The 27,877-nt window shown below is 45.1% G+C and overlaps 1 protein-coding gene across 1 annotated transcript in view; it reads left to right on the top strand.

The window, feature by feature from the left end:
- Positions 1 to 27,877, top strand: part of CCDC81 (coiled-coil domain containing 81) — a 296,640-nt gene that overhangs the window by 201,158 nt on the left and 67,605 nt on the right. The window contains exons 9-10 of the mRNA XM_086933975.1: positions 5,290 to 5,436; positions 12,836 to 12,943. Coding sequence (XP_086790101.1) covers positions 5,290 to 5,436; positions 12,836 to 12,943 — 255 coding nt within the window. The remainder of the gene's footprint in view (positions 1 to 5,289; positions 5,437 to 12,835; positions 12,944 to 27,877) is intronic.

Genomic DNA, 27,877 nt, shown 5'->3' on the forward strand with positions numbered 1-27,877 from the left:
TGGGAACAGCACATTTGATAACGGTCGGGCTTCCAGCAGAATAGACTATTTTTTAGTTGATGTGAGGGACTGGAGCAAATTGATAGATATGGTTGTGGAAACAAGAACGGAAAGTGATCACAACCCTTTGTGTATGGCTTTCCATCCATATCAGGAGATTGTGGGCATAGCACCAAGGTTGAGCAGGTGAACAAGGATGTAGTCTGCTCAAATAACCAGCGCCACCTGAAAAGGAGAAGGCTGGCAGAATACGTAGGGAAGTTAGACGATCTTAAGAGAGCAGTGGTAGAGGAAATAAATAACATCAAATCCCATATTGGGAAGCCAAATTTCCAAGACCACATGAAAGATGCCCACACAAAATTCTTCTGCAGACTGCAAGACTTCTTCCTAAAAACGGTAGACCAAAACAAGGGTAAAAAACTTCTACCAAAACAGGGGTGGTACGACAAAAGCTGTAGATTGGCACAACTAAATTTGAGTAGTGAACTAAAAAGGGGTAACACTGAAGCAGTTAGTAAGGCAAGGGATATATACAGACTAACCCAAAAACAAGCCAAGAGACGGTGGGATGAAGAACGCTGGTGCGAGTTGAAACATGCATGCGCAGCTAAAGATTCCAAGCTATTTTGGTCCACGGTAAAATGGGATAGGGGAGGGATAGCTGCCCAACCACAAAACCATGTTGCCAAAAATAAATGGATTGAGTTCTTCAAGCCACAATATGCCCGTAGCCTATCGCAAGTCACTGATACTCCCCCTCCAACTGTTTACTTCACACACAAAGTATTCAACGAAAACGATGTTAGCCTCGCTCTGGACTGTGTAACGGGGGTAAGAGCTCTGGGTATGGACGGCATTCCGGCAGATGTGCTCATAAGCGACCGGAATTCATGGTGCATGTATTTTTCTTGGCTGGCGAATGCAGTGGCCATGGGAGGGGAAGTGCCTCCCTCCTGGAAGGGAGCTGAAATTATCCCCGTATTTAAAAAAGGCGACAAATCCCTTCCCAAAAACTATAGACCCATCAGTCTTATTGATGCAGCACAGAAACTGATGGGCCGGCTAGTGCAGAATAAGCTGCAAACATGGATAGAGGAAAATAACATCTTGTCGCCATACCAAGCGGGGTTCCGCCCCTTGACTAGTTCCATAGACCAGGTTTTCTACTTTATTGCCATCTATTGGAGAAATGTATTATTGAAAAATGGCACTCTTTACGCCGTCTTTGTGGATTTAAAAGCGGCTTTTGACCTAGTGCCAAGAGAAAAGCTGTGGAGGACTCTGGCTGAAGCAGGTATAAGTCCAGAACTTCTTACTCTTCTTGTGCGCCTGCATGAAAATAATTATGCCAAAATTAGGTGGGGGGCACAGGGAGAAGTGACTGAGCCCTTTCCTGTGGAGCGGGGGGTGCGGCAAGGGTGTGTCCTGGCCCCAACACTATTTTCCATCTATATTAATGGCATTGTGGACTATTTGAAAAAATCCCCAAGTGATGCCCCAATTATAGCAGGCTCACATGTCCCCGTCCTCATGTTCGCGGACGACACGCTTATACTTTCACGCACACCGAGTGGTCTCCAAAAGGCTGTCAATGCATTTGGCGAGTTCTGTGATAGCCGGGGCCTTGAGCTGAACACAACCAAGACCAAATTTATGTGTTTGAATCGACAGTCTACATTTAAAGGCGTAATTACGTATAAGGGTACTCCCCTTGAGAAAGTAGAGGCTTTTTCCTATCTAGGAATAAATTTACAGGGCAATATGAAATGGAAATCACATATTAACACAGCAGTATTAAAGTTTAGCCAGCTTGCAGGCGCAGTTGCACTCAAACATAGAGCCTCGCTGACAAAACCCATAAACTGTGCTCTTGAAATTTACAATATGAAAGTCTTGAGCGCCTGCTTGTACGGTTCTGAACTTTGGGGTTTTTCAAATTTAGCAGATCTGGGTCTAGCGGAAAATAGATTTTTGCGAGGGCTGGTAATGGCCCCGCAAAGCACACCTACAATCCCATTGAAGCTGGACCTTGGTAGGAAAAGCATCGAGGATATAGCTCGACTGCGGCCATTGTTGTATTGGAGGCGCCTGATGGTGACCCCTGAGTTGGCCCACTACGCTGCAGCATTGTCAGATGTTGTTAAGTTTGATCGCTTCCATTGCATTGTATGGCTGAAAGATCTCCGGGGTCTACTGGTAAAGTTAAAACTGGACCATCTTTGGGGTAACAGGGATGTGGCTTGCTTTCCGACAAAAGCAAAATTGAAAGAAATATACTAGGAGATGGTGTATTCCACAATTTATTGTACTGGGCAAATAGCCAATTTGTCAGCCCGCTTTCTGGACATTAAAATGGTTCCATCTTGTGAAGCTTATTGGGACATAATTGAAAGCCCGCGTGACAGGAAGTTATATTTTCAATTCCGAGTTGGAACACTCCCAGTAAATGCTTTTAAGAAACATTGGTTCCCACCGCGGGATGAGCACTGTTATTACTGTAAAGAACAAACAGAGCATATTTCCCATTTGTTGTTTTGCTGCCCCTTATATGCTAGTCCACGGCGCAAATGGTTACGACCAGTTTGTCTAAACATTGGCACTCGCAGTCAATCGACTGCACTTAGAATATTAGAATCAGATTGTTCTCCACTCTTTGCGATTGCTGTAGCAAAATTTCTTGGCTGGGCATGGGTGATTCGCACTCGCACTTTATTGGCTAATGTAACATAAGAAAATACGGTTATCATGTCTATATCGTTTTAACAAATTTTATGAATTAAGCAAGTATTTTTTATCTGTGTAGTGTATTCGACTGTCAATTGTTAAATATGTATTTTAATGTGATCATTTTAGATGTAGTATTTATTTGTATAGCGATTAGGGTGGAAATGCTTTTATGACAAATGTCGAATAAAGCTTTGAAATTTGATTTATATCTCTAGTTTTATAGAGACATCTGACTACCTGGAGCCCAACCAAGCCGGCTTTCGCCAGGCGCATTCTACCGAGACGGTGATCCTAGCTGTCCGGGACATAATGAGGTCTAATGCCGATAAGGGCATACATCAGGCCTTGGTGCTCCTGGACCTGTCGGCAGCGTTCGACACGGTGGATCATACTATCTTATTACACCGTGTCGAACAGGCCGGCCTGCGAGGCGCGGCCCTCGGATGGGTCAAGTCCTTTCTAAATGACCGATTCCAGGCAGTCAAGCTTGAGAACTTCACGGCGCCCAAACTCTCCACCACCTGCGGCGTTCCGCAGGGCTCGTCATGGTCTCCCCTCCTGTTCAATCTGTACCTCAAACCGCTGTTGTACTCTTTAAAAAACAGGAAGGTCACAATATACAACTATGCGGACGACCTGCAGCTCATATTCCCACTAAACTCCACAGACTCCGTTGAAAAATTTCAGGCCACTATGCTGCACATTCAAGGGTGGATGGAGATGAACCATCTAAAACTCAACCCTGGAAAGACCGAGCTGGTACTCCCAGGTAAAAGTGCAACCAGCTGGGGCCCTCATTTTTGTCCGCCCTCAATGGGATCTCCCCCGTCTCCCTCTCCTTCGGTGAAAAGTCTCGGGATCACCCTTTACACCGATCTCTCACTGAAAAGTCAGGTGGGAACTGTGATCTCTTCATGCTTCTTCCAGCTACGGAAGATTAAGAAAATTGCTCATCTGCTCACGCACTCTGCCCTCATCCAGGTGGTAATTGCCTTGGTCCTCTCCCATTTAGATTTCTCCAATTCCATTTATTTAGGCCTTCCCCTGGCTCTTTCTAATCACCTGCAGATTGTGCAAAATCAGGCGGCCAGACTAATATTTAAATGCAACGGCAGGAGTTTGGCGAAACCACTGCTAGCCACTCTTCATTGGCTACCTATAGCCCAATGGGTAACCTTCAAAGTAAGCTGCTTGGCCTTTAAGGTAAAAGCCCAATGTTTATTAGCCATCTCATAAACAAACACGAACCGACTCGTAATCTCCGCTCTGCCCACCTGTCCCTCCTTACCTTGCCCCTCTTCAAAAAGAAACGCCTCGGCGGATGCCGATTTGCTTATTTGGCCCCAAAGATCTGGAATTCGTTTCCCTTGTCAATCCGGAGTTGCACTAATCTAATGGAATTCAGGGGTGTACTGAAGACCTCGTTGTTCAAGCAAGCGCACAGTTAGGTTACTGCTTACCATCTTTTCTCTTCTCTAGCGCCATGAAACCTCTGGGTGCCCGTGCGCTTTACAAATCCCCAATAACATAACATAACATCTCAGCCATGGCAAAGCTGCTAAAACCAGGCCCACACCGCATGACGCTTCAACCAGAATGGAACTATTGGGCCATGGCTGGGTTGTGGCAGCCTATCATGCTCTGAATGCAGCCCCTTCCCCACTGCCCACCAAGGGTACATGGCAGATGGCCAGTTCAGCTCTCCTCCATGCACTATTCACGTCCTTCTCTCATCAGGGTGGCCGTATTTCGGTCCAAGCCACATCCGATAGGGATTTGTGCCAAAATCTTACGCCTCCTAGAGTTTTCTCACTTTGCATTGTGTGCTGCGTTGTACAGCACGCATACAAAGCAGGGAATTCCTAAAGCAAAGGTTTTGCAGTGGAAGGACCCTTTTCAACTCAAAACCTTTGCTTACCACAACGCAGACATCCATACACGATGGCTCAAGGGGATGTGTGCGTTGACGTATGGCAGCCTAAGGTGTGCCACCCCAGGGAGAGAGCAGAACAGAGCCACATTTGAGAAAATATGGCAATAATCTGCTCTTGCATTCACGCAGCGCAGCAACTTTACTCGATGAACTCGATTGCGTTACGTTACAATAAATCTGTACATTAAGCGGCCGTTATCGGTCACTCTCTGTATTCAAAATGGCCATAAAGAATCGCATATCATGTGGATAAAAAACAAATTCTACGTTACACATGTGCTTTACCCCCCAGTCACCACCAGCTCTGTGACTGGTTTACTTGTTTGAACTTTACAAAGACTAGTCCAAAGTACACTTTGTAAATTTTTCTGTAAACTTGAACTTTTACAGATTTTCACACTACCCTCTCCTTTCTTCACCCTTCTTATCAAGAACTGGTTAATGCCGACATAGGTCATAATAACCTGTACATCGATTCCTAGCATTGTTTCTTGTGGAGATTCTTTCTAATAAAATGCAAAAATAAAAAGGCATGCATTTAGATCCATGTAGCATTATTGATTGAAGCGGGGATGGAAACAACACATGACTGCCTGACATGTTGTTCTTTTATTTTGGGACTTCAGGAGCTGTGCTACCTGTGTATGCAACGTGCTCAGAGGAACATCCCGGTTTACTATCAGGAAGAAAGACGAAAGAAGGAGGTAGATGAAGACCGCATATTGCAGCATTATCAGTACATAAAGGACCACGAAGCCTTGCAGCAGGCCCAGGTATGTCTATAGAAACGGGTTAAGCATCACTACGGTTTAGAATCCAAGCAACATACTGCCAGGTGTTAGGGGAGAAAATAATGCCATTTTGAGGTTTTCTGTACTCATGGCCAGGGTATATTTGCCAACCGTTGTCCCCGAGGTTTCTGTACTCAAGGCCAGGGTATCATGCCCAGCCTTTGGCCCCAAGGTAGATAAAGAGCCTGCATCACCACACTGAGAAAAAACACTTTTCTTCTAAATGGCATCTGATCAAGAATTTTATTGAGTCTCTTGTTATTGATGTTATAGTGAGCCTCATCATATATTAAATACGATTACATCATTTTACATGTTGGTGCAAAGCTGGGCGAGTATATTTTGTGGGTAAAAAAAGTGAAAAGACCAAATTAGCATCATTTCGTAACCTTGATTCTTCACGTTGGGTTGTGTTTAATGTTTACAGATGCTTTTGCCTCGTAGTGTCCGCCGACAATGAATTTTACCTCCATGTCATGTGATTTTTACTCAACAAAACCCTGATGCTATGTTCTCACTGTCTGCGGTCAGTAGCTGTCTGTCTTCTGCCAACTAGATAGGCTGGCTGTTTCACTGATGCCCTTCGTAGACAACTTATCTAGATTTAAAGCAGCAGGAAGCAGGGACTCCTATCCCCTTTACAATGCTGTGCATTCAAAGTTTCAATGTCCTGAAAAGGGTGGCTAAGGAATGGTGAGTACTGATGTAAAAAGAAAACAAAAAATATTTTGACAGACTACTGTGCCAAAATCATGCACATATAGTTGGTAAGAAAATGATGAGACAGAGATTTAGAAAATTAGAAACCAGGAAAGAACCTCATTACAATTGAAGGGGACACCTAAAGTGAGGTACAAGTGTTTTAACAATCTCAACACGGAGGGTAAATAAAATGTTGTTGCTATCTCTAGAGGAGTAAGATTCTGGCTCAGTGGCCTACATTTGTATGAGTGCACTATTCAGGTGTTTTTCTAAATACTTTTAAAAGTGTTCTTTATTTCGCTGTCAACGAGGAAGATATGCCTTCGGCTATTAATATAAATATGAATTAAGGCATCACTATTTTTTTTACTTCCAAGGGAGCATTGTGTACTTGAGCTCGAGTTAAACATTTAACTCCCAAAACATGTTGTCTAATGTTAAAGATGTTTTCATCCTAAGAAACAACCTAAGAAGTAGGTAAACAGCTTTCAGTGTCGCGGATTGAATGCACCCTAAGATGTACCATCCATAATTTGACGAGTATGTCACAAGAAGCAACTTGTCTTCGGCCAAGGAAAGGGACTCATAATAGTTGTTGCTGATGTCACAAAAATGGGCCTGGCTCTGAAGGAGCATTATCCCAAACTCTATAATACATACTGTTAAACCCCCTTTCAAAGACATTGACTGCAGACCCACTAGACCTTACAAATAATTGACCAGTCTCAAATCTCATTAATCTCAGTAAACGCCTGGAAATGGATGTGACAAGGCAACCTCAAAAACACGGTAACATTGTATTTTCTATTGACATAAGTTGGGTTTTAGATCCAAAAGGGGGTCTGCAAATAACAGACAGGACTCCTTGGCAACCTTGATGACAATAAATAAACCACACTGATACTGTTTGACCTTTCTGTGGCTTTTCACTCTGCAGTCCACAACTTTCATAGACTTGAAGGGATTGGCGCCCATGACTTCCTTAGAGTTGAAGGAATGGGCAGGACTGATTGACACTGCCTTAAAACCAGTTCACTCTTTCCCAACTGACTACATTCAATAGGTGCACATTGGGTCTTAGATTTCATCTAGTGTATGGTCATATGTTGTGTGTGTACCTGAAGGCTTTTTCTTGTCACCACTGCGGTTCAACCTCTTCCGGCTCCCGTTGGCCATCTGCAAGAGCAATACTAGGTATGCTTTCAAATGTACTTACATGATACCCAGAGTAGTTACAGTTGAATAATATTTTGGGTACTCAACCTAACATTTCTAAACGCCCTTTGGTGAATGCAGGTAATAACCATATTATTTTCTAGTTGGAGACTATCTTGTATACACTTCTACACCTTCCGTTGGACGATGGAGTACTTCCACAGGCTATACGGTGCAAAGACCAAGAGTCTCCTCTTGGGGGCACCATGCCCACATCTCTGCCATCTGAGAGGCCTGAAAGTCCTGGTTCACTCCAGTTAATTCCCCAGAAAAAATGAAACGGAGACTCATTGTTGATGTAGTTCTCTTTGCTTTAAAAGAGTGATATTCCTTGCAGCACAAGACCATATACTCTGGGATTATCTGAACCCTTATTAAGAGAAGATTCCAACCACTTGCATTTTTGGAAACTCCTGTAAACTGAACCGGTGAGGTTATTTTGACAAAGTTACTGTCGTTCTATAAGCATTGATGAAAGCACTATTCAAGAAAAAATAAAAAGTGAATCATTGCATTTTCTGTGTGGTTGAACCAAAAATGTTGTTTGGCTGTGTCCTCCAGTAGTAAGGACTCGGTTGAGGAAATAGATGAGGAGGTAATGTTGCTTTACTTTATGATGACTTCCATTGCTCTGATTCCCTCTTTCTTGCCTCCGCCCCCTTGGTGTCTATCTCAGTTGTCAGTTTTAGTAGATATTGAGGAACGTGGAAAAATTGCTTCCCCGCATTAGGAGGGGCTGTAGCAAAGGAGGAATATTTTAAAATTTGTTTCAGCTGCAAATTGTGGATGTTTGCCTGGGGAGATGAGAAGCTGATTACCTTCAGTAGGAAAGACTGTGAGGATGAAGTAGAATTGGAGTAATGAAGTTTACCAGCATTCTTCCATCAAATAGATGCATTCAAATGCACAATGCCTGACCCTCTTAGATACACAGAAGCAAGCAATTTATCTGCAAATGCTCCTGGCACAGATTGTATTTCAGTTGGCATGGGAACTTACATTGACCTCAGACGTCCATCTCTTAGATGTCCTACACGCTATCTGCGATAGACAGACATTGCTTTTACACAGTGGACTCTGCCAATTTGCTGTGCTGCAGCACAGTCTTAAAACGCTATTTGATATATTTTCAAGATGGCAGCCACATTGTGTATAGATGCAATGTAGCAGCCATCTTGGAAGAATTGCATATACTGGCCAGCCACCGCTATTCGGTTTGCCATTGTTGATGCAGTTTTAAAAGCATTGGCAAAGACAATAACAATGGGCAGAGGAGGAGGGGAGAGAAACAGAACAGGGGCGAGATAGTCCAACACCATGGCAGAGTAGTGATTGGTGTCGGAGGGAGCTGGTAACTCACGATGAGTGAGGGTGTGAAGGGAAGGGATCAGGGAGCGAGGGAAAAGGCATGAGCACATGCTCAAGAAATAGAGAGAAGGAGAAGGATATGCACTTTCATAGAGTGGTGAATCGCAGATAGCAAGAAAAAATATTTCCCTCACATTAGCAGCGCAAGGTTGCAGCTCCTCCAATCAACAAGCACTGGCGTTGCCAATAGGTCTCGCAGTAGGAAAGTTGGCGCTATTGGTTTTGTAAATGACAAAGCCCTTTATGTTTTAAAAATGAAAACAAAAATAAAAGGCATTGTTATTTGCAATTGTAATAGCTCCAACTTTCCATTGCGAGACCTATTGGCAACGCCAGTGCTTGTTTGTTTAATCAGCGGGAACATCGGTGCTCTCGGCACTGGCATCTAATGGTCAACACCATACTTTGAACAGTCTACCATTTGGTGGCACTGCTCATCTAATTTAGAGATGAGTAGAACAGTTGTTTAGGAATAATGTACACATCAAAATTGGTCAGAGTCCTGGCGCTTAATATTTTACAAATTAAGCACTGGGGCAACATCTAAGGTATTGTGGACTATTCACAACTCCGTCCATCTGAAGAGCTTCCTCCTTATACAGTGGATAAAGTGACCTTCAAGAAAATGCTGTACCCGCTATGCATGTGATTTGGGAGGGGGTGGGGGGTTGATCAGGCATAACTGGGCAATGAAGAGGCTCTGGCGTAATGGCTGGAGCGGGCGACTTTGATGCAGGGGAACTGGATTCGAGTCAGCATTCTGACAACTTTGAAGTGGTGGTACAAAAGTAAGGGGGGGAAATTAAAACAAAGTGCATAAAACATGAAAGGCGCCCAGCGCACAAGACGGTGCTACCATGATTGAGTATTAAAAAAACGACTTGGTTCAGCGGCGCACAAGAAGACTCCTGCAGCCATGATTTAATGCAAATTTTAAAAAACGAGTTATGGGAGCGGGTGCCTGCAGTGAAAATAATGCTACAGCTGCCATTGTTTGTATTACCTGTGTTTACATAAAAACGGGCGCTAAGCTGAAACATTAAGCACGGTTCCCTGGTCATGAGGAGTAGACAGCTGATCAGTGGTCCGCGGGCAATGAGTTGAACTATTCACAACTCCGCCCATCTGAAGAGCTTCCTCCTTATACAGTGGATAAAGTGACCTTCACGAAAATGCTGATCCCGTTATGCCTGTGATTTGGGAGGGGGTGGGGGGTTGATCAGGCAGAACTGGGCAATGAAGAGGCTCTGGCGTAATGGCTGGAGCGGTCGACTTTGATGCAGGGGAACTGGATTCGAGTCTGCATTCTGACAACTTTGAAGTGGTGGTACAAAAGTAAGGGGGGAAAATTAAAACAAAAGTGCATAAAACATGAAGGGCGACCAGCGCACAAGACGGGGTGGTGGCATGATTAAGTGTTTAAAAAGAGTTCAGAATGCAATGGCAGAAGGCAGCTCGGGTTACAAGCTGCCTTTGAAGAAGGACAGGCAGCACTGGGAGGGGGGCTGATTCACGAGCAGATGGGCCGGTTTATGACCTGGGGAGCGCGTGAAGTGGCTTTGGGAAATGTCTTGCTTTGAGGGAGGAGTAGGGGGAGTGGGGCGTGCATGAAGTGGCTGTTGGCAAAACAAATCCTGGGAGATGATTGAATAACAAGCCCGCCCTGTGCAGTTTCATACAATGCTGCGGCAATGTAATTAACCCGCAGAGTTATGCGTGCCTTTTTAAATATAAATCGTGCAAGGCTGAGAGTTGGGTCTATTTTTAATCTGGCAGTGACAAATGGCCGCTGGTTTCTCAAGGAGCCAGAGCTAACATACATGATGCAGAAATCGGTACTTTCGGCACAAGTGGCGCTTTCTTATCTAAGAGTTCGCACTGGACGCTACTGATGCAAACTACAATCCCAACCTGCACAGCTTAATTAGATCAGCCGAACACTAAGCATCTGTGTGGCAGCGGAGCAGCTCGGTGCCAACAATCCAAAGACGGAGGGAAGGCAGAGAAGGGGAGGAGGGAAGGCAGAGAAGGGGAGGGGAGAGGAGAAATGCGACACAGTGTGAAGCAGCAGGGGCCGAGTGCTGCTACGGCCTGGGGGGAAGCTGGCTGGGGAGGGGGAGTGATTGAGTATTAAAAAAACGACTTGGTTCAGCGGCGCACAAGAAGACTCCTGCAGCCATGATTTAATGTAAATTTTAAAAAACGGGTTATGGGAGTGGGTGCCTGCTGAGAAAATAATGCTACAGCTGCCATTGTTTGTATTACCTGTGTTTACATAAAAACGGGCGCTAAGCTGAAACATTAAGCACGGTTCCCTGGTCATGAGGAGTAGACAGCTGATCAGTGGTCCGCGGGCAATGAGTTGAACTAAAAAACGACTTGGTTCAGCGGCGCACAAGAAGACTCCTGCAGCCATGATTTAATGTCAATTTTAACAAGAGGGGAGGGAAGAGGTAGACACAGAGAGATTGTAGATAGAACGCACGGAGACAAAGTGAAAAAAACACGTACCTGATAATGCCGGCAAACTGAAAGTACGGCCGGCCTGCGGCCGGCCATGAATAATTAGGGGAGGAGAAGCCCTTTGATGTGCTGTGCGGCCGGTAATGCGCGTGCTTGTTTGGTCACGTGATTCACGTGAACTCAAACAAAAGCGCAGGAATGAAATCCTTGGTTTCACGAGCATTTTGGCCACTTGAATTTTCGCTCCGCTCAATGCGCTTGCGCGCATTGATAGGTCGCGAGACCTAAAAAAAACAGGGTAAAACTGAAGTGCTCCAAGGGCAGGACAAGCGTAAGAAAAGGTAGGAAAGCTATTGGATTAGGAGAAGGGGTTTGAATGGACAAGTAAACCATCCAGTTGTGAGCGATGGGCTCACCCAAAGCCCACTCTGTGTCACATTGCATAAAGTGCTGTCTGTGACAGATGATTAAAGCTGTCCATAGCAACAATGCAGAAAGAATTTGATGGAAAACTGGTTGCAACTTTCAATAGAAATGTATAACTGTAAAGTTGAATTTAACTTCACACCTTTATTACATTCCACATATTTTATTTAAACATGTTTGCAATTTGAGGTACATGTCGTGTTCACCTCAGGACCTAGATCCACGCTACGTAACTTCCTCCTATAAATCCAAATAAGGTTTTAGCTCTGTGACTGTGTCAAGGTTCAAACACTTTGGTGAAATCCCCAGGTATTGAAAGCTGTAAAGAGGACTTAATTATAAAAGCCCCATTTCAGATAAATGCCTGTTTAGTCGCATGCAAAAGTAAAACAACATCTTGGCGCCCCATGTTCTCTTGGTCACATCATAGCGCTTTCCATCTCCGATTTGATTTTAAAGTTTGCAAATATGTGTTTAATGCTTTTCGGTCACAAAGGAATATGTTTAAAAATGTTATCATGATCGCAATTGCCCTGGGGGCGGCTACCCAGAACATACTTGCACACTGGCGATCTTCCCAACCGCCACCGTACTCCTGGTGACTACAGAGACTCTGGATGGTGCTGGGTATGGAGAAATTGACACTCACTCTGGCGGGGAGGGGATCCGAGTTTCCTGAGCTCTGGCGCCCTTTCCTAACGTTGCTTGTAACAGAGTTCAAAGAGCTGACCTGCCCTAGATACTTACGGCTATTGCGCCTAGCGGACACGCAAATACCGCAAGAGGGTTCTTCCCGCAGAATTCGTGGACTCTGATAAACCTCGCTGTGCCCCACATTTTCCTATCTCCTTCCTGTTATGGGTGGTTTGGCGGACGAGGGGAGGAGGGGGTAGAGGTGGGGAATGTTGGGTTTTTCCTTTTCTCCCCCCCCCCCTCTTTTTTTTTCTCTTCTTAATGCAATGCTGTGTTTGGCACTGTTCACTATTTGCTCTGACGGACCCGCTCCATGCCTTTACTAATGTAATAACGATTATTGCGATACTTGTTGTCTGTACTGAAATGATTCTGTGAGCTGAGGGTCGTGTTCACGATTTTGCTGTCTGTTCTCAAATCAATAAAAAAAGATTTAAACCATAAACATTTTATCATATATAAATAGTTCTAAATAGCCGTTTGTGACTTTTTCACTTTTTTGATTTCGTGTTAGATGAAATCTTTGGCCAACAAAGAACACAGCCAGAAAATTGCTGCTTTTAATCTTGGAGTCTCTGAAGCCATTAGAAACCAGAAATGTGAAAGATCGACAGAATTCCAGGTACAGTTGTTGTCTTATTCATTAGGAATGCATTTGTGTCTGCATAAAATACATGATTTGGTGTTCTACTTTGACTTTATCGTTTTCTCGATGCTAGTATCTAGAATGGAAGTTTAAAGACATTAAGCAGGGAAAGAAGTGATGTTCTTATTGCAGTTCCCTATTGAAACAAGCATTAGAAATGCAATCGGGCTCGGATTTATTTGAGTTTGAGCTAATGGCATTGTAAATGCCAATGTCTTTTTGCCATGTGTTATGGAGTGTGTGCATGTGGTGTGTAGTGGAAGTATGTTGGTTGAATTGTAATTTTACCAATGGTGGCATGCTGTGCTTTATATGAATATGTTTAAAAGTAAAGTGTACCATACTGCGATTGCTTGGTGGAAAAGTGCACTGCCGGCTGGAGGTGTGTGTGCCTGGTGGAAGGGTGCACTGACGGCTGGTGGGTGTGTGCTTGGTAAAAGCGTGCACAGATGGATGATGGTTGTTGGTGTTTGTGCATGGTGAAAGCATTCATTGACGGCTGGGGGTGTGTTGTTGTGTGTGTTGTTTTCTATGTGCTGGTGAGTGTGTGGTGGTGAGTCTGTGGGGGTGAGCCTGGGGAGTGAGTGTGGTGGTGAGTGTGTTGTGTTGAGTGGTGACAAGTGTGTGGTGTTGAGAGACTGAGGTGTGTGGTTTGTGTGTGCGTTATGTGTGTATGTGTGTGTGGTGTTTTCTGCACACTCACACACTGCCCCTACACATTCACACACTGCTCACCCGCACACTCCCAATGTCACCCTGCATAGTCACACACTGTTTACCCTGCACACTCATTCTGCACACTCACACAATGTGCACCCTGACACACTGTCTCTGCAGTCACTCTGCACGCACTGCCACTCTGCACGCACTGCCACTCTGCACGCACTGCCACTCTGCACGCACTGCCACTCTGCACGCACTGCCACTCTGCACTCACTCTGCACTCACTCTGCACTCACTCTACTGTCACTCTGCACTCACTGTCACTCTGCACTCACTGTCACTCTGCACTCACTGTCACTCTGCACTCACTGTCACTCTGCACTCACTGTCACTCTGCACTCACTGTCACTCTGCACTCACTGTCACTCTGCACTCACTGTCACTCTGCACTCAGTCTGCACTCACTGTCACTCTGCACTCAGTCTGCACTCACTGTCACTCTGCACTCAGTCTGCACTCACTGTCACTCTGCACTCAGTCTGCACTCACTGTCACTCTGCACTCAGTCTGCACTCACTGTCACTCTGCACTCTCAAACTGCACTCTCAATCTGCACTCTCAATCTGCACTCTCAATCTGCACTCTCAATCTGCACTCTCCACTCTCAAACTGCACTCTCCACTCTCAAACTGCAATCTGCACTCTCAAACTGCAATCTGCACTCTGCACTCTCATTCTGCACTCTCAAACTGCACTCTCAATCTGCACTCTCAACTCTCAATCTGCACTCTCAACTCTCATACTGCACTCTCAACTCTCAAACTGCACTCTCAATCTGCACTCTCAACTCTCATACTGCACTCTCAACTCTCAAACTGCACTCTCAAACTGCACTCTCAAACTGCACTCTCAATCTGCACTCTCAATCTGCACTCTCCACTCTCAAACTGCACTCTGCACTCTCAATCTGCACTCTCCACTCTCAAACTGCACTCTGCACTCTCAAACTGCACTCTCAAACTGCAATCTGCACTCTGCACTCTCAAACTGCACTCTCAACTCTCATACTGCACTCTCAACTCTCAAACTGCACTCTCAAACTGCACTCTCAAACTGCACTCTCAATCTGCACTCTCAATCTGCACTCTCAATCTGCACTCTCAATCTGCACTCTCAATCTGCACTCTCAAACTGCACTCTCAAACTGCACTCTCAAACTGCACTCTCAAACTGCACTCTCAATCTGCACTCTCAATCTGCACTCTCAAACTGCACTCTCAAACTGCACTCTCAAACTGCACTCTCAAACTGCACTCTCAAACTGCACTCTCAAACTGCACTCTCAATCTGCACTCTCAATCTGCACTCTCAAACTGCACTCTCAAACTGCGCTCTCAAACTGCACTCTGCACTCTCAAACTGCACTCTGCACTCTCAAACTGCACTCTGCACTCTCAAACTGCACTCTGCACTCTCAAACTGCACTCTGCACTCTCAAACTGCACTCTACACTCTCAAACTGCACTCTACACTCTCAAACTGCACTCTCAAACTGCACTCTCAAACTGCACTCTCAAACTGCACTCTCAAACTGCACTCTCAAACTGCACTCTGCACTCTCAAACTGCACTCTGCACTCTCAAACTGCACTCTGCACTCTCAAACTGCACTCTGCACTCTCAAACTGCACTCTGCACTCTCAAACTGCACTCTACACTCTCAAACTGCACTCTCAAACTGCACTCTCAAACTGCACTCTCAAACTGCACTCTCAAACTGCACTCTCAAACTGCACTCTCAACTGAAGATCGCTCTGGGGTCGACTGGCGAGCAGGCATGGGTGGCTGAAAACGTGTACCTATTACCCAACTTTGATGACGGACCACGTGGGGTTAATAGGAACGTTAAGCAGCGTTTTTTAAAATATGCAAATTATCCTTAGGAAGCGCAGCGCTTACCTTTCAGGGAGAGCGCCCTGGCCAGTCTGTCTTAAATGGCCTCCTGTGAGCCTATCGCGTCAGGCAGCAGCTAGCCTGCTAACAAAAATGTCTGCCGCAGCCGGCACTACCTCACCCAAGATGTCCCCTCACAAGCAGAAGCAGCTAAAGGGCCGCTGTAACAGCGGTGAGATTCAACAATTATTGTGCTAGCAATGTCTAACATGCCCCGTTTACCCCCACATAGACGCGGCGGAATTAAAGCGGCTGAAAAGCCGAGAAATTAAAATAGTCAAATGTAAAATAAAAGCGCGACCAGGTTGAGCAGATCAAGCGTTAAGCAGCGTTTTTTAAAATATGCAAATTATCCTTAGGAACCGCCGCGCTTACCTTTCAGGGAGAGCGCCCTGGCCAGTCTGTCTTAAATGGCCTCCTGTGAGCCTATCGCGTCAGGCAGCAGCTAGCCTGCTAACAAAAATGTCTGCCCCAGCCGGCACTACCTCACCCAAGATGTCCCCTCACAAGCAGAAGCAGCTAAAGGGCCGCTGTAACAGCGGTGAGATTCAACAATTATTGTGCTAGCAATGTCTAACATGCCCCGTTTACCCCCACATAGACGCGGCGGAATTAAAGCGGCTGAAAAGCCGAGAAATTAAAATAGTCAAATGTAAAATAAAAGCGCAACCAGGTTGCGCAGATCAAGCGTTAAGCAGCGTTTTTTAAAATATGCAAATTATCCTTAGGAACCGCAGCGCTTACCTTTCAGGTATGTTACCTTTCAGGTATGTTAAAATCAATAGGCCTTTAATTATAGATTGTTATTGCAACTGTGCTGTAGATGGGTATTGCGTTATGTGGATCCTCAAAGATTACTGTGGTATGCTTGGGTTTTTGTTCCCGCCTCCGATTTCCTCTTATATGTCCTGTGCGTAGAAGATTTGTACTTTGATAATCTTTGTTAACCCTGTAAGGAGGGGCTATATATTTTCTGTCAAGTGTAATTTTGTGTATGTTTATAATTTCCTGAACTAAATTGTGCATACTTCTAATTTTATGACTTTTTACTTGATGGTTACCTTGTAGAAAAGTCTGTGCTCATTGTCATAGCCCTGAATTGATTATGGTGATGAGCCTATAATATAGGGTATATGCCTGATTGCTTCATTAGGAAAGGCCAAGTCACATAACATAGGTTCCATCTGATTATTATACAAAATTACAACAAAGGAAGTACGATGGCCATATTTATTGGGGAGTTGTGTAATACAGATTAAAGTCAATAAATGTGCAGTTGTTTACTTGGCCTTGTAACACTAAAAACAAGGAAATAAAATGAACTGAGATACCAGCAAAATGAAAAGAGTCTGAGAAGATTTTGCATTAAAGATTTGTTGAGCTTGGGAATAGCAGTTTGTCATCAACACCAATGGATATTAAATCAGAAAGGTGAGAGTGTACCCTTATTACTAAAGGGGGCTGGCTACGATGTTATTTTGCATGTGTGTCACTTGTTATGCACAGCTTTGATAATAAAGATTTGAGAAACAGTTTGTATTCGCTACCAGTAGAGGACAACAAATCCTATTCAATGGAACTAGGAAATAGTCCATAACATAGCAGTAATAAATAATACTCTTTTTGCTAGCAGACCACGAGCATGGCACAGTATTTGGGTGAACCTTTTAATGCTGCAGGTTTATTTCATTTCTCATAAATCCATCACACATCAACATGTTAATAATTCTGGAAATGCTTGTCCTTTCACGAGCAGAAAGGTGAACTCAGAAAAGAATGTGTTACAGATATGAACTATTTTAGAGCAACTTACAAATGGCATGGATTTAGGCATTCCCATACAATTAACTGTCATTTTACAAGATGAATTCGACTTAGATTTAAAAAGGCAAGCACTTCTAGAATGTTTACCGGAAGTAATCGCACTGTGTGTCTGTTAAGTGGAGTCACTTAATTCAGAGCAGATATGCTTAGACTGTGTTAGCCACTGCCCCGTGTTAGCTTATGCAGTCTTTCCTTCCTCTCAGAAGCGTTACAACAGAGCTGGGAGTAGGTCGACATTTTTTTAATGCGTCATACGTTATCACTGGCTGTGCAAACAGCCCTGTCAGAGACAATCTGACGCATGTCAGTGTGGCGACTGACGAAATGCTCAAACGTGAAATTCATAGCAGCAAAATCAATAGCGCACTCGTGGACTGCGAAAATGCCCCCTTGCTCGTTCCAGGCAAAGCTCCGTTCTTCCCCAGTCCAAGGCGGCTGTGTCCCAGACGGACTAGGTTCATGCTCAAACCGCGGAGCCATCACCGCTCTCTTTCACATTAAGCAAAACAGATAACAATATCCTTCGTTACCACGCAGAAGAAACAATCTTTGAACTGCAAAACACTATCTAAATTCGAAGCTTATGAATTTATACCACACCTAAAACCAGAGCAGGACGTGAGGAGTTTACGGCGCGAGACTTACCAGGAGACAGGCAATTTAAATGCCGATATTGCAGCAATTGCATGACAAGCAGCTGGGCGCTGCTGAATGGTGAACGCGCCCGGCCATCTGGATTCACTTACGGAGGCACCCTGACAGCTCCTAATTATAATTAATGTACTTCTTTGCGCGCACACGAACGAAAAATGCCAAACATGGCCGACCAAAACGACATTTAGCCTATCACTTCACGGCTATTAAAAAGACACCACAGCGAAGACGAATCACTGGCCACATGACATAACACACTAAGGAATGTGTGGAATGTGTCTCGCCAAAGCCCTAGGAGATACTTTTTTTTTTCTTTAACAATACGGCTCGAAACTCCGCCCACTTCTGACGAGGTGGCGCAGGCCTCGCCCTAAAAAGTGGCTAGATTTAGTTTTAAATAGAACAATTTTATTTATTTATTTTATTTGACAGATTTTTATATAGTTGAAGGACAGAATGCTGCACAAGGTCAAACATTCACCCCAGTACTGAGATCTGGGCCTAAATCAATCGTTTTTTTTTTGCTCCCCACATTCCACTCTAGTTCAGACGCAGCCATATGCAAATCAATCTTGACCCTGATCCCTATGGGAACAGTTCAGCCCGGACTGCCAGCCCTGGTCCTCCCTGGACTGGAAAAAGCATCCTGGGACCGGTTTCGGGATATCACCCCTCATCAGCCAGGCTAGCTTGAATCCAGTGGCATGGAGAGCACAGGACTCATCTGTGTGTATTTTGGATCTAGTTTTAGTCACATTAGTAATACAGTATTACAGAGTTTTCAAAACCAATAGTTTCTATGAATGTGGCACAGAGTTGTTTTGTGAATTATTAGTGGGCAATAGCATGCGGGGAAATTCCCCTTCACTGTTCCTCTATGCTCTTCAATTTGCCTTTGCCACAAACCCGCCTTGAATCACAGTTGACACAAACTTTAGAACGACCCTCGGCAGTCGTTGCAGATATGGTCATATCCGTATGGAATCTAAATTACCTTCTTACCTGTTTTTACAGCTCTGATATACACAGTCAGACTGTGCAAAAGACCCCTGTGATCATCACAAGCCAGGACCATTACCAAGCACTAAATTCACACCCCAAATTGCAAAAAATGCTTGGAGTTGTGTCATTTGATTATGTGTGAGCGGATAACTTAGACCATAGCGTTCAGCTTACCTCAACGCATGCTCCGCTCCTCCAGCGGAGGCCTGCCTGCCTACCTACTAATTACTTTGTGGTGATCTTCAAGTCTTCAGTGCATCCATCAGTGCATTGGATTTGTTGAAAGCAAAGCAACATACTGAGTAGGTGTTCCATTTGGCCCCAATCAACATTTTTTCTTTTTCTTAATTAAACTCATAAAACAGTAGTTTGTTTCAGTAAAACAAAAGGAAAAACAGCCTTGAATGCTCAGGGTTTTGTTTCCCTTATGCTTCAAGTGAATGTGTTTTTTCCCTGTTTGGGACCGCCGCACTGTGCATGGTGAGCATGGGAAGGGAAGTCCAATGACAGTGGCTGCCACTTTGACCAGGTGGTTCTATGTCCGATGGTCTGCAGGGTCAAGAGCTTCTGCTGGTGTAGCCAGATTACGCTCCACTAGTGGAAACCTGGCATTTCCACCACCTCTAAATGATACAAGGGAGACACAAGATTGGTGAACGTACCATCAACCATTTTTTCCAGATGCCCCTTAGCCTTCAACCACTAAATGCCCACCATATTCTGGCTACTTATCTCTTTAGATGAGGAAGTCTCTTCTCGCAGAATCGTGGTTTACACAATGCACCAGGCTTATCTGTCAGAACGTTCGAAAGATGTTGATAACCGAGATGGGAACAAAGGGGCTGATTACGATGGCAGACGGACTTGAGTCCATCCACTGTGACCGCCCGCCTGTAAGGCGGCGGTCCCGCACCCCCGATTATGATGTGACCGCCACTGTGGCGGTCACATCCTGCAAGTTTAACATTGCGGTGGGTGATGCTGGCTGCAGCACCCTCTACAATGCTAAACAAGCATGTTGTACGTTTCTCAATTAATCAATCACATGTTGGTTAAGCGCGACTACTCACCCGTAAGGGTCTCAAGGGGTTGGGGATGTGGGGCGGTGCAGGTTCCCTCCTTGATGGACTGGAACCTGCACCTCCCCTCCTCCCCAGCACTTCTCTGCGCTATGTGACAGGCACCACATGGTGCATGCCACGTGGTGCAGGGAAATGTAGGGGGGTTCCATAAGTACCCCCCAGTGCACAACCACCTCCCCCAACACAAGGGGGGCCCACAACGAGCCCCCAAATGCAATTCCCACCAGCCTTTCCATGGCGATTTCACCGCCATGGAAAGGCTGCCGTGGACCAACATCGTAATTTGGCGGACGGTGCCTGCTATGCATCGCCACCATTCTACAGACACTTGGTGGGTCCGCCAGGCAATCGGAACAATTGCCTCTAGTAGACCCGTGGCAGACGGACTTGGCATCTTCCAGCACACCTCCCGCCATCGTGATATGGTGGACGGAGAAGTGCTTAGAGATGGCGGTGAAACCACCTCCGGCAGGTTGCCAGTGGAGGTTTCACCGCTATCGTAATCAGCCCTAAAGTTTTTTCCTGTAAACCAGCCTCCATTTTCCTTATTCATCCTGGTCTTCTCAATGTAGAGGCAGAACTGTGGTATGGACCCCATATTAGAGGTTGTTTAAAAAAGATTTTACTAAGCAACACTGAAAACTATTCGTCACCCCTTGAAGGAGCCCTCCCACTATTGCAGTGATACACTTGGAAATTCCTTGCTGCTTGAGCAGCGACAAAAGTAAATAATTTAACTGGTTTTACTACATATAGTATTGTGTGCTACAATTTTAGTTGGTAGTTTGAGGTCATGTACCTCTCTTGGCGGTTCCTATAAGGCACCGTAACATCTGTGTGTCAGAGCTGTACCCTAACTCTCAAATGCAAAGTCCACCCATACAGCTCTCACCATTATTAGTAAAGCACAACAGTAAGAGAGCCATATTTACTGTAAGGAAAGTATGTTTCTTTTAGTCTTTAGGAGCACAGTGACAGTGGTCATTAACAAGGTAAGTTAGGGACATTTGAATGCATTGGTATTTATTAGCAGTTTTAATGGAACATGGTTGGCAGAGATCATGGACAAGGTAATTTAGGCATCTTTGATGGCTGTGGTGTTTGACAATGGATTTTATGCAACATAATTGGCAAGCTTCATTGACATTTTACAATAAGGAGCATTATTGGCAGAGGTAGGAAAAACAGGTATAGGGTTGGAATTATGTACTTAGTTTTTTTAAACAACTTGGGGCCAGATTTAAAGTTTCGCGGACAGGGAACTCCATCACATCTACAGTGTTCAAGTAACCAGTCAGTGACTCGCTCCCAGAAATTGTCTACTCAGTTGTGAACGCTACATATTATTCACTCAGTCGCCTCATTGACTGATGTGCATCTGTCTCAGAAGTAGTGAATGATCCAGTCTCTGATTACGAACCTGTGGCTGACTGTGACGAATGAATTTGCATTTTTATTGCTGCTAAATCGTTGGTTATGAAGAGAACTCTTGTAAGACTTCAGTGAAGTCTGTGGAAATGTTTATTAGTTGTCTTCATACTGTCAACATCCAGCAATACATTTCCACATAAACCAATGTTCAATCTAATTCTTTGCCCTGAAACATTTGCTCACAATTGGTTTTGCACCTCAGTGCCTTGGTTTTCGTTATGTTGCCCTCAACCCCTTATTTTCTCCCTGCAAAAGACCCCTATCTGGCCAGGAATATCTGCTCCTGGCCACTAAGGTAGAAACCTTTGAGAAAGACAATCCTTAAACCTTGGGTAGCTACTGAATTAAAGTAAGGCCTTTTTTTTTAGCTCGCTGTGTGTATTGTACTAGAATACAGAAATTAACAGTAACCATGAGGACTAGGGACAACTTGTCCTCATTGCTTTGATAGCATAAAATCTAGGCCGGATTTGAATGTCTGCTTGTATGCTGTTATTGTCAATACATTTTGGTATCTTTGGTGTGCAATCCTGGTTTTAGGACCATTCAGATTACAGAGCAGCAGTGCAGGTGGCTTCGTTGTGATTGTGTTTAAAAGTTTGCGACCACTCAACCACACTATTATTGCTAAGGTGGGGGAGATTTAGGTAGACAAGGAGTCTTAAGCAAACCACCTCAGGACACTTAGTGAGAACAGAAAACCAGGGATTGCTGGCTGTCCCAGCAGGGCATATAACTACTCGGTTTTGCAACTTCTTGGGAATGTCGGGGAGCAAAGGAGATCATGTGTTGACCATGCATGTTTCCGATTTAATGACCCAGGACCACACACGCGCTGCAGGCACTGCACCGGCCAAGGCACAGAGTACATTATGATGTCCTTTTCTCCTATTGTATCAGGTAAAATAAGCAGGAGCTACTTAGCCTTGACTCACAGGTGTGTTCCACTTTTCTTGTAGTTAGGAATAAAATCAGGAACCCTTCTAGGGATGCTGTACTCCTGCACCCATTCCTTTTTTTTTTTTACTTACCTCCATAGCGCAATAAACCCACCTGAAATGGTATGCCTGCTGGTTCCTTAATACTCATTCGCTCCTGTGCCATAGTACTTATATTTGTGAAATGTTAAAAGATTATACATTTGACTTACTGCTTCACTCATAAACCTGGCTATACATGAGGCCTCTTACCCTGACCTCCTCATTGCCTGCTTCTGACCCCACAAAGCCCAAATCCTGTACATCAGAGTGTAAGCCAGGGCCGGACTGGCCATAGCGAGCATTGGGTGTTTCCCCTGGAGGTTGGAAGGGCGGGGGTCGGTTTTGCAGTGGTACTGCGATATCGGCCCCCGTTTTGCAAAAGCAGCAGTGCTTCACACTTGCACCGGGGGCTGGTCCGACAAAAGTGCCTGGGCTCCTTCGGGCTCCTAATCTGGCCCTGGTGTAAGGTGCCATAAATTGAAAAATGACACTCTGCAAATGGCTGCCTTCTACCCTTGACTTGTGATTACCATTCCATGCTTTGGAATCCCTGCAGCAGTTGCACAGCATTTGTTCATTATCTTGCGAGTTGCAAAGGCGGAGGAATGCCAAAGATGCTTTCCATTTATCTTTGGAACTCTCATTGGTCCGCAGAGTCTGCATTCCGAATTGCACTGCATCTGTTTCATCGCTACTTGGTCCTTGTTTGGCAAATGCACAATTCCATTACGCATAAGGCCCAGCATTTCCACTGAGAGTGCCTTGTCTCAATAGAAGACCTTGCAGTGCTTTCAGAAGTACTGTTGGCATTCTAGATGCCAAGGCCCTGTGTTGCAATGAATGTCATTGAAAATTCAAAGCTTCCAATGAAATCCTCAACCCTGTTGAGTTGCGAGTGGTGGTAAATTTAGAATCCATCCTCGGCAATCCAAACCTGTCATTCCTTTGCCTTCAGCTTGATATGCATTGTAAGTCAAGATGGTCCTGGAGATTCACATAGTAGGTCGAGGTTCTTATGGCAGTAAAGGTCAACAAGCCTGTGGAGTCACGAAAGGGAACTCGGAAAAGCAAATGTCCTTTGGTTAGCATATACCTACATTAAGCTCATTCCAGTGTTCATGTTTAGAGCTAACAAACCAATAGTCATGCTGCCATTACCTTTCTCCTGTTTCACATTATATTATTAGAAGTGAAAAATATAAAACTAAGTAAACATTCTGAGAACATTCAAAAAGAGTTGCCATCAGGGATTCCTAGTTATGTCCATCGAGCTCCATGTTAAAATCACAGTTAAAGTGTTCTACACTGCAGTGCCAGGTTCTGATATTTGTGACCAATTATGAATTTCAAATTGGTGAGAGCCTAAAAGGGTCACCTCCTACTTTTTTGGGAGTCCCAATTGTATGTATCCGTGCTTTTCTGACCACAGTACTGGTCGCAGAACATTGATCGGATACTGAGAGATGTGTGATCCCAGATACTGGGAAAGGTGTGGCGCAGCGGGCAGAGCATCTGACTCCGGAGCTTGGGGCTCACAGTTTGATTGCCAGTGGCAACTCGGCTCAGCATCATGTGACTCTGGGCAATAGCTCACTTAATCTCCCCAACGGTCCCCAAGCGCCTTGAAACCGTAAGGGGTGATATGTCCACGCTTTACAAATAGGAATCCAGTTTGGGGGTCGATTACGATGTCTTTCGGATGGTTAGTCCAAACCCGATTCGGAACTGCCTTTCCGATCGACTTTTCCAAACAACGATTACGATAGTTGGAAACCATTCAGAATTTTGGACTCAGTTCCGAACGTCATTCGGAGTAACTGAGTCGGTCGGAGCCGAATCGTAGAGGTCTACGGACCGCGTTTCCGACCGAGCGATTAAGATCACAGCTTTGGACAGGCCTTTCCGAATCAGTTGTTCTGACACGGATCAGCTGTCGGAATTCAAGTTTGGGGGCCCATAGCAGGCCTTCTTTTACCCGGGACCGTCCAAATGGGGCTGGTGTGGGTACCCATGGGACCCTTCTTTCCAATCATGCACCGTGTGGGAGGCACCATGGGGTGCCTGCCACAGGGTGCATAATTTTCCCCACCCACCCCTTTTTTTCAATGAGAGCCTGTGTAGTCGGCCGGATTACAGGCTTCTATTGAATTCAATGCGATGTTTGGAAGCATCGTAATCAGTCAGTTAGACTCGCAGAACCTGATTCGGTCGGGAACAATTCCAAAACAGATTCGGTCGGAAGAGTTTCTGAATGACATTGTAATCGACCCCTTGGTGTGGTATCAAATTCTCCAAGTGGAACCTATCCAACAGAGATAGCTTCCATATTGATAATAGTTTTTGGCGACCTCTGTGGAGGCGACAGTGTCCAGGGGACCACTTTTTGCACCCCCACCCACCTTTCCCCTTAATTGCTTTCTATCAAGTCAATATGCCTTGTTTTTTGAAGCAACAACTGGAGCTTGAGGGGAAAAGGTCTTCTTTTAAAACCAAACATTGACATGCTAAGAATGTGAACGCAACAAAATTGTCAAGGGAGCTCAAGATCGTTTTAATGATCGTTTTTAAAATTTCTTTGCACCTCGTAATAACTTGTCACTAATCCTGAATACAAACCCTGAATACTGATTTTAAATGTATATTGCTCCTGGTTAGATAATTAGAGGCACACTGTGTTTTGAATTCACTCACTTGCATACAACTAGGGATTTGTTTGTCTTCCTCCTGACCCCTGAACCGGTACTGCAGCACTGCAGCCTATCGCGGTGTGTGGAGGGCGGGGCAGAGACGGGCCACACGGAGAGTCGAGCGGTTAGCACTCTAGACCTCTGATTTTGAAAGGCTATTTAGCCCTCGTCGGCCCCAGCGCGCAACGTTGGCGCGAAGGGTGGCGCCTAATCCTGCGCCTAAGACGAGCCAAAGACCAGCCCGTCTGCGCCCGTCCGCGACTGGACGGGGCGAGGGGTAGGAGACCATGTCATTATCCCCGACCAACAAGATGATTATCTGTAACAGACGCCGAACCTACTCCTCACAGGTATTATTAGGACTTAGGGACCAATCATCTAAGATATGCGACAGCGCCTTACAAATCGATCTAGAGGGACCTTTTTCTTGCTACAATTGTCGCACACAGTTCTGCCTTGAAGCAGTGGTCAATTGCCATCAGCAGGACCTTGCCACAAGACGATGTAAATTACATAGTAATGTCCATGCCAAGTGCACTAATCCCCCTTTAGGGAGTAAAAATCTGCTTTGCAATGTACGCTCGCTTGCGAAGCATGCCATACAGGTATGGGACTTGATTTCCACAGAGAAACCTGACCTATGTTTCCTAACAGAGACTTGGCTCAAGCCGCACTCAGCTCCGGCCATCACATTAGGGATCCCTATGGGATATAAGATAACTAGAATGGATCGCCCTACTAAATTAGGAGGGGGAGTGGCCATTGTTTATAAGGAGGAGTTAAATATCACAATTTTGGAGGAAATTAGTACCCAGCGGATGGAAATACTGATCTTTAAACTCACCTCCGCATCTAGGGAAAATAGAAGGGGTGCTGTATTGTATCGACCCCCAGGTTCAAGTGGAAACTTTTCCATTCTCCTTATGGAGGCTCTTGCACCATTCATAGAAGAAAAACAGAACTTCCTATTAGTAGGAGACTTTAATCTGCATAGCGATTTAGAGAAATGCATGGAAGCTAAAACCCTCTTAATGGATATGGAACATTTAGGTCTTAAAAAGATCAATCAGGGACCTACACATGAGGCTGGCCACACTTTAGATCTAGTGTTTTCTAACTCCCCCCTAACTACGTGTATGCCCCCTACCCAGGTTGAATGGACTGACCATTTTATTTTAAAATTTTACACTGATGCTATGGATAAGCCACGCATACAGTTGCCCTTGCTCACTAAAAGAAGACCCTGGCACAAATTAACGGCGGAAAATTTTTGTGAAGCCCATCAAGCCCCCCTGATCAATGACCATAGAGGAACTATGTCAAGTGAACTTGAACGGTTTGAAAAGGCAGTTAGTGAAGCAATTAACCACACTATTCCCAAGAAAATATACAAACCCCGTCAGGCAGTCAAACAAGAAATATGGTATTCCGAGGATCTGAGACTGATGAAACAAAAAACAAGAAAGTTAGAAAAAGTATGGAGACAGTCTCGGATACCAGAGGATAAACAACACCACATAACCGCTCTCAGGTCCTATCACAAGGCCATAAGGGCAGCTCGCAAAAACCATATCGCGATGCAACTCAACAAGGCAGGGAAAGATTCAAAAGTTTTATTTAAGATCTTACAAACTTTTACTAAGCCTGTGGCATGTGAAACTGTAGAGGTGGCATCTCAAGACCTATGCGATGGGATCTCTCAATTCCTCATGAGGAAGATAGATACTATCTATGGAAAGATAATGACCTCAAAGAATACTGAGGTGGTCGATCCCAATAGTCTTTTCCATAACAACACACAACACAGGCCACATGCCAAGTATTTAAAGAACTTTCCCCATATTTCCTTGGAGGAAGTCACTGCCCTAATGACAGATTGAGAGTGACAGCCCCGAGGACCTCATCCCTGCCCGCATCATGCCCATGCTGGCGGAAGTTCTGGGCCCAGAAATCCAGCAGTTAATCAACTTGTCACTAAGTACGGGAGAGGTCCCGAGGGACTGGAAAAGGGCACTTGTGAGACCGCTGAGGAAAAACACTACCATTCCTTGGACGGAACTCACCAATCTGAGATCTATTTCTCTCCTTCCCTTTATGGGCAAAGTGATAGAGAAATTTGTTAATAGGCATTTGTCTAATTATGTTGAGGAGACAGATGGACTGGATCCATCCCAGTCGGGTTTCAGGCCGAGGCATAGCACCGAGACCACCTTGTTGTCAGTCGCAGACGATTTACACATGTTCCAGGATAAAGGTCATTCTGCTATCCTGGTTCTGTTGGATCTGTCTGCGGCGTTTGACACCGTGTCACATGACATCTTGACCACCAGGCTTATCAACATCGGCCTGGAAGGCGAGGCCCTAGCGTGGTTGAGGAGCTTCCTGACAGACCGCACCCAAACAGTCACCTTGGGCACCTATCGGTCAGAGGAGTTGGAGATCTCGAAGGGGGTGCCACAGGGCTCTTGCTTGAGCCCTACCTTGTTCAATATCTACGTGGCCCCCCTAGCGAACATCATGAGGTCCCATGGGTTTATCCCTGTCTCGTATGCGGACGACAGCCAACTCCTCTTCCCTTTTGCACACTTTACCGATGAGGTCAGGAAATCCTTCTCCCAGGGGATGAAGGCAGTGG

Source organism: Lissotriton vulgaris, chromosome 8 (genome assembly GCF_964263255.1).
Source record: "Lissotriton vulgaris chromosome 8, aLisVul1.2, whole genome shotgun sequence".
NCBI lineage: Eukaryota > Metazoa > Chordata > Amphibia > Caudata > Salamandridae > Lissotriton > Lissotriton vulgaris.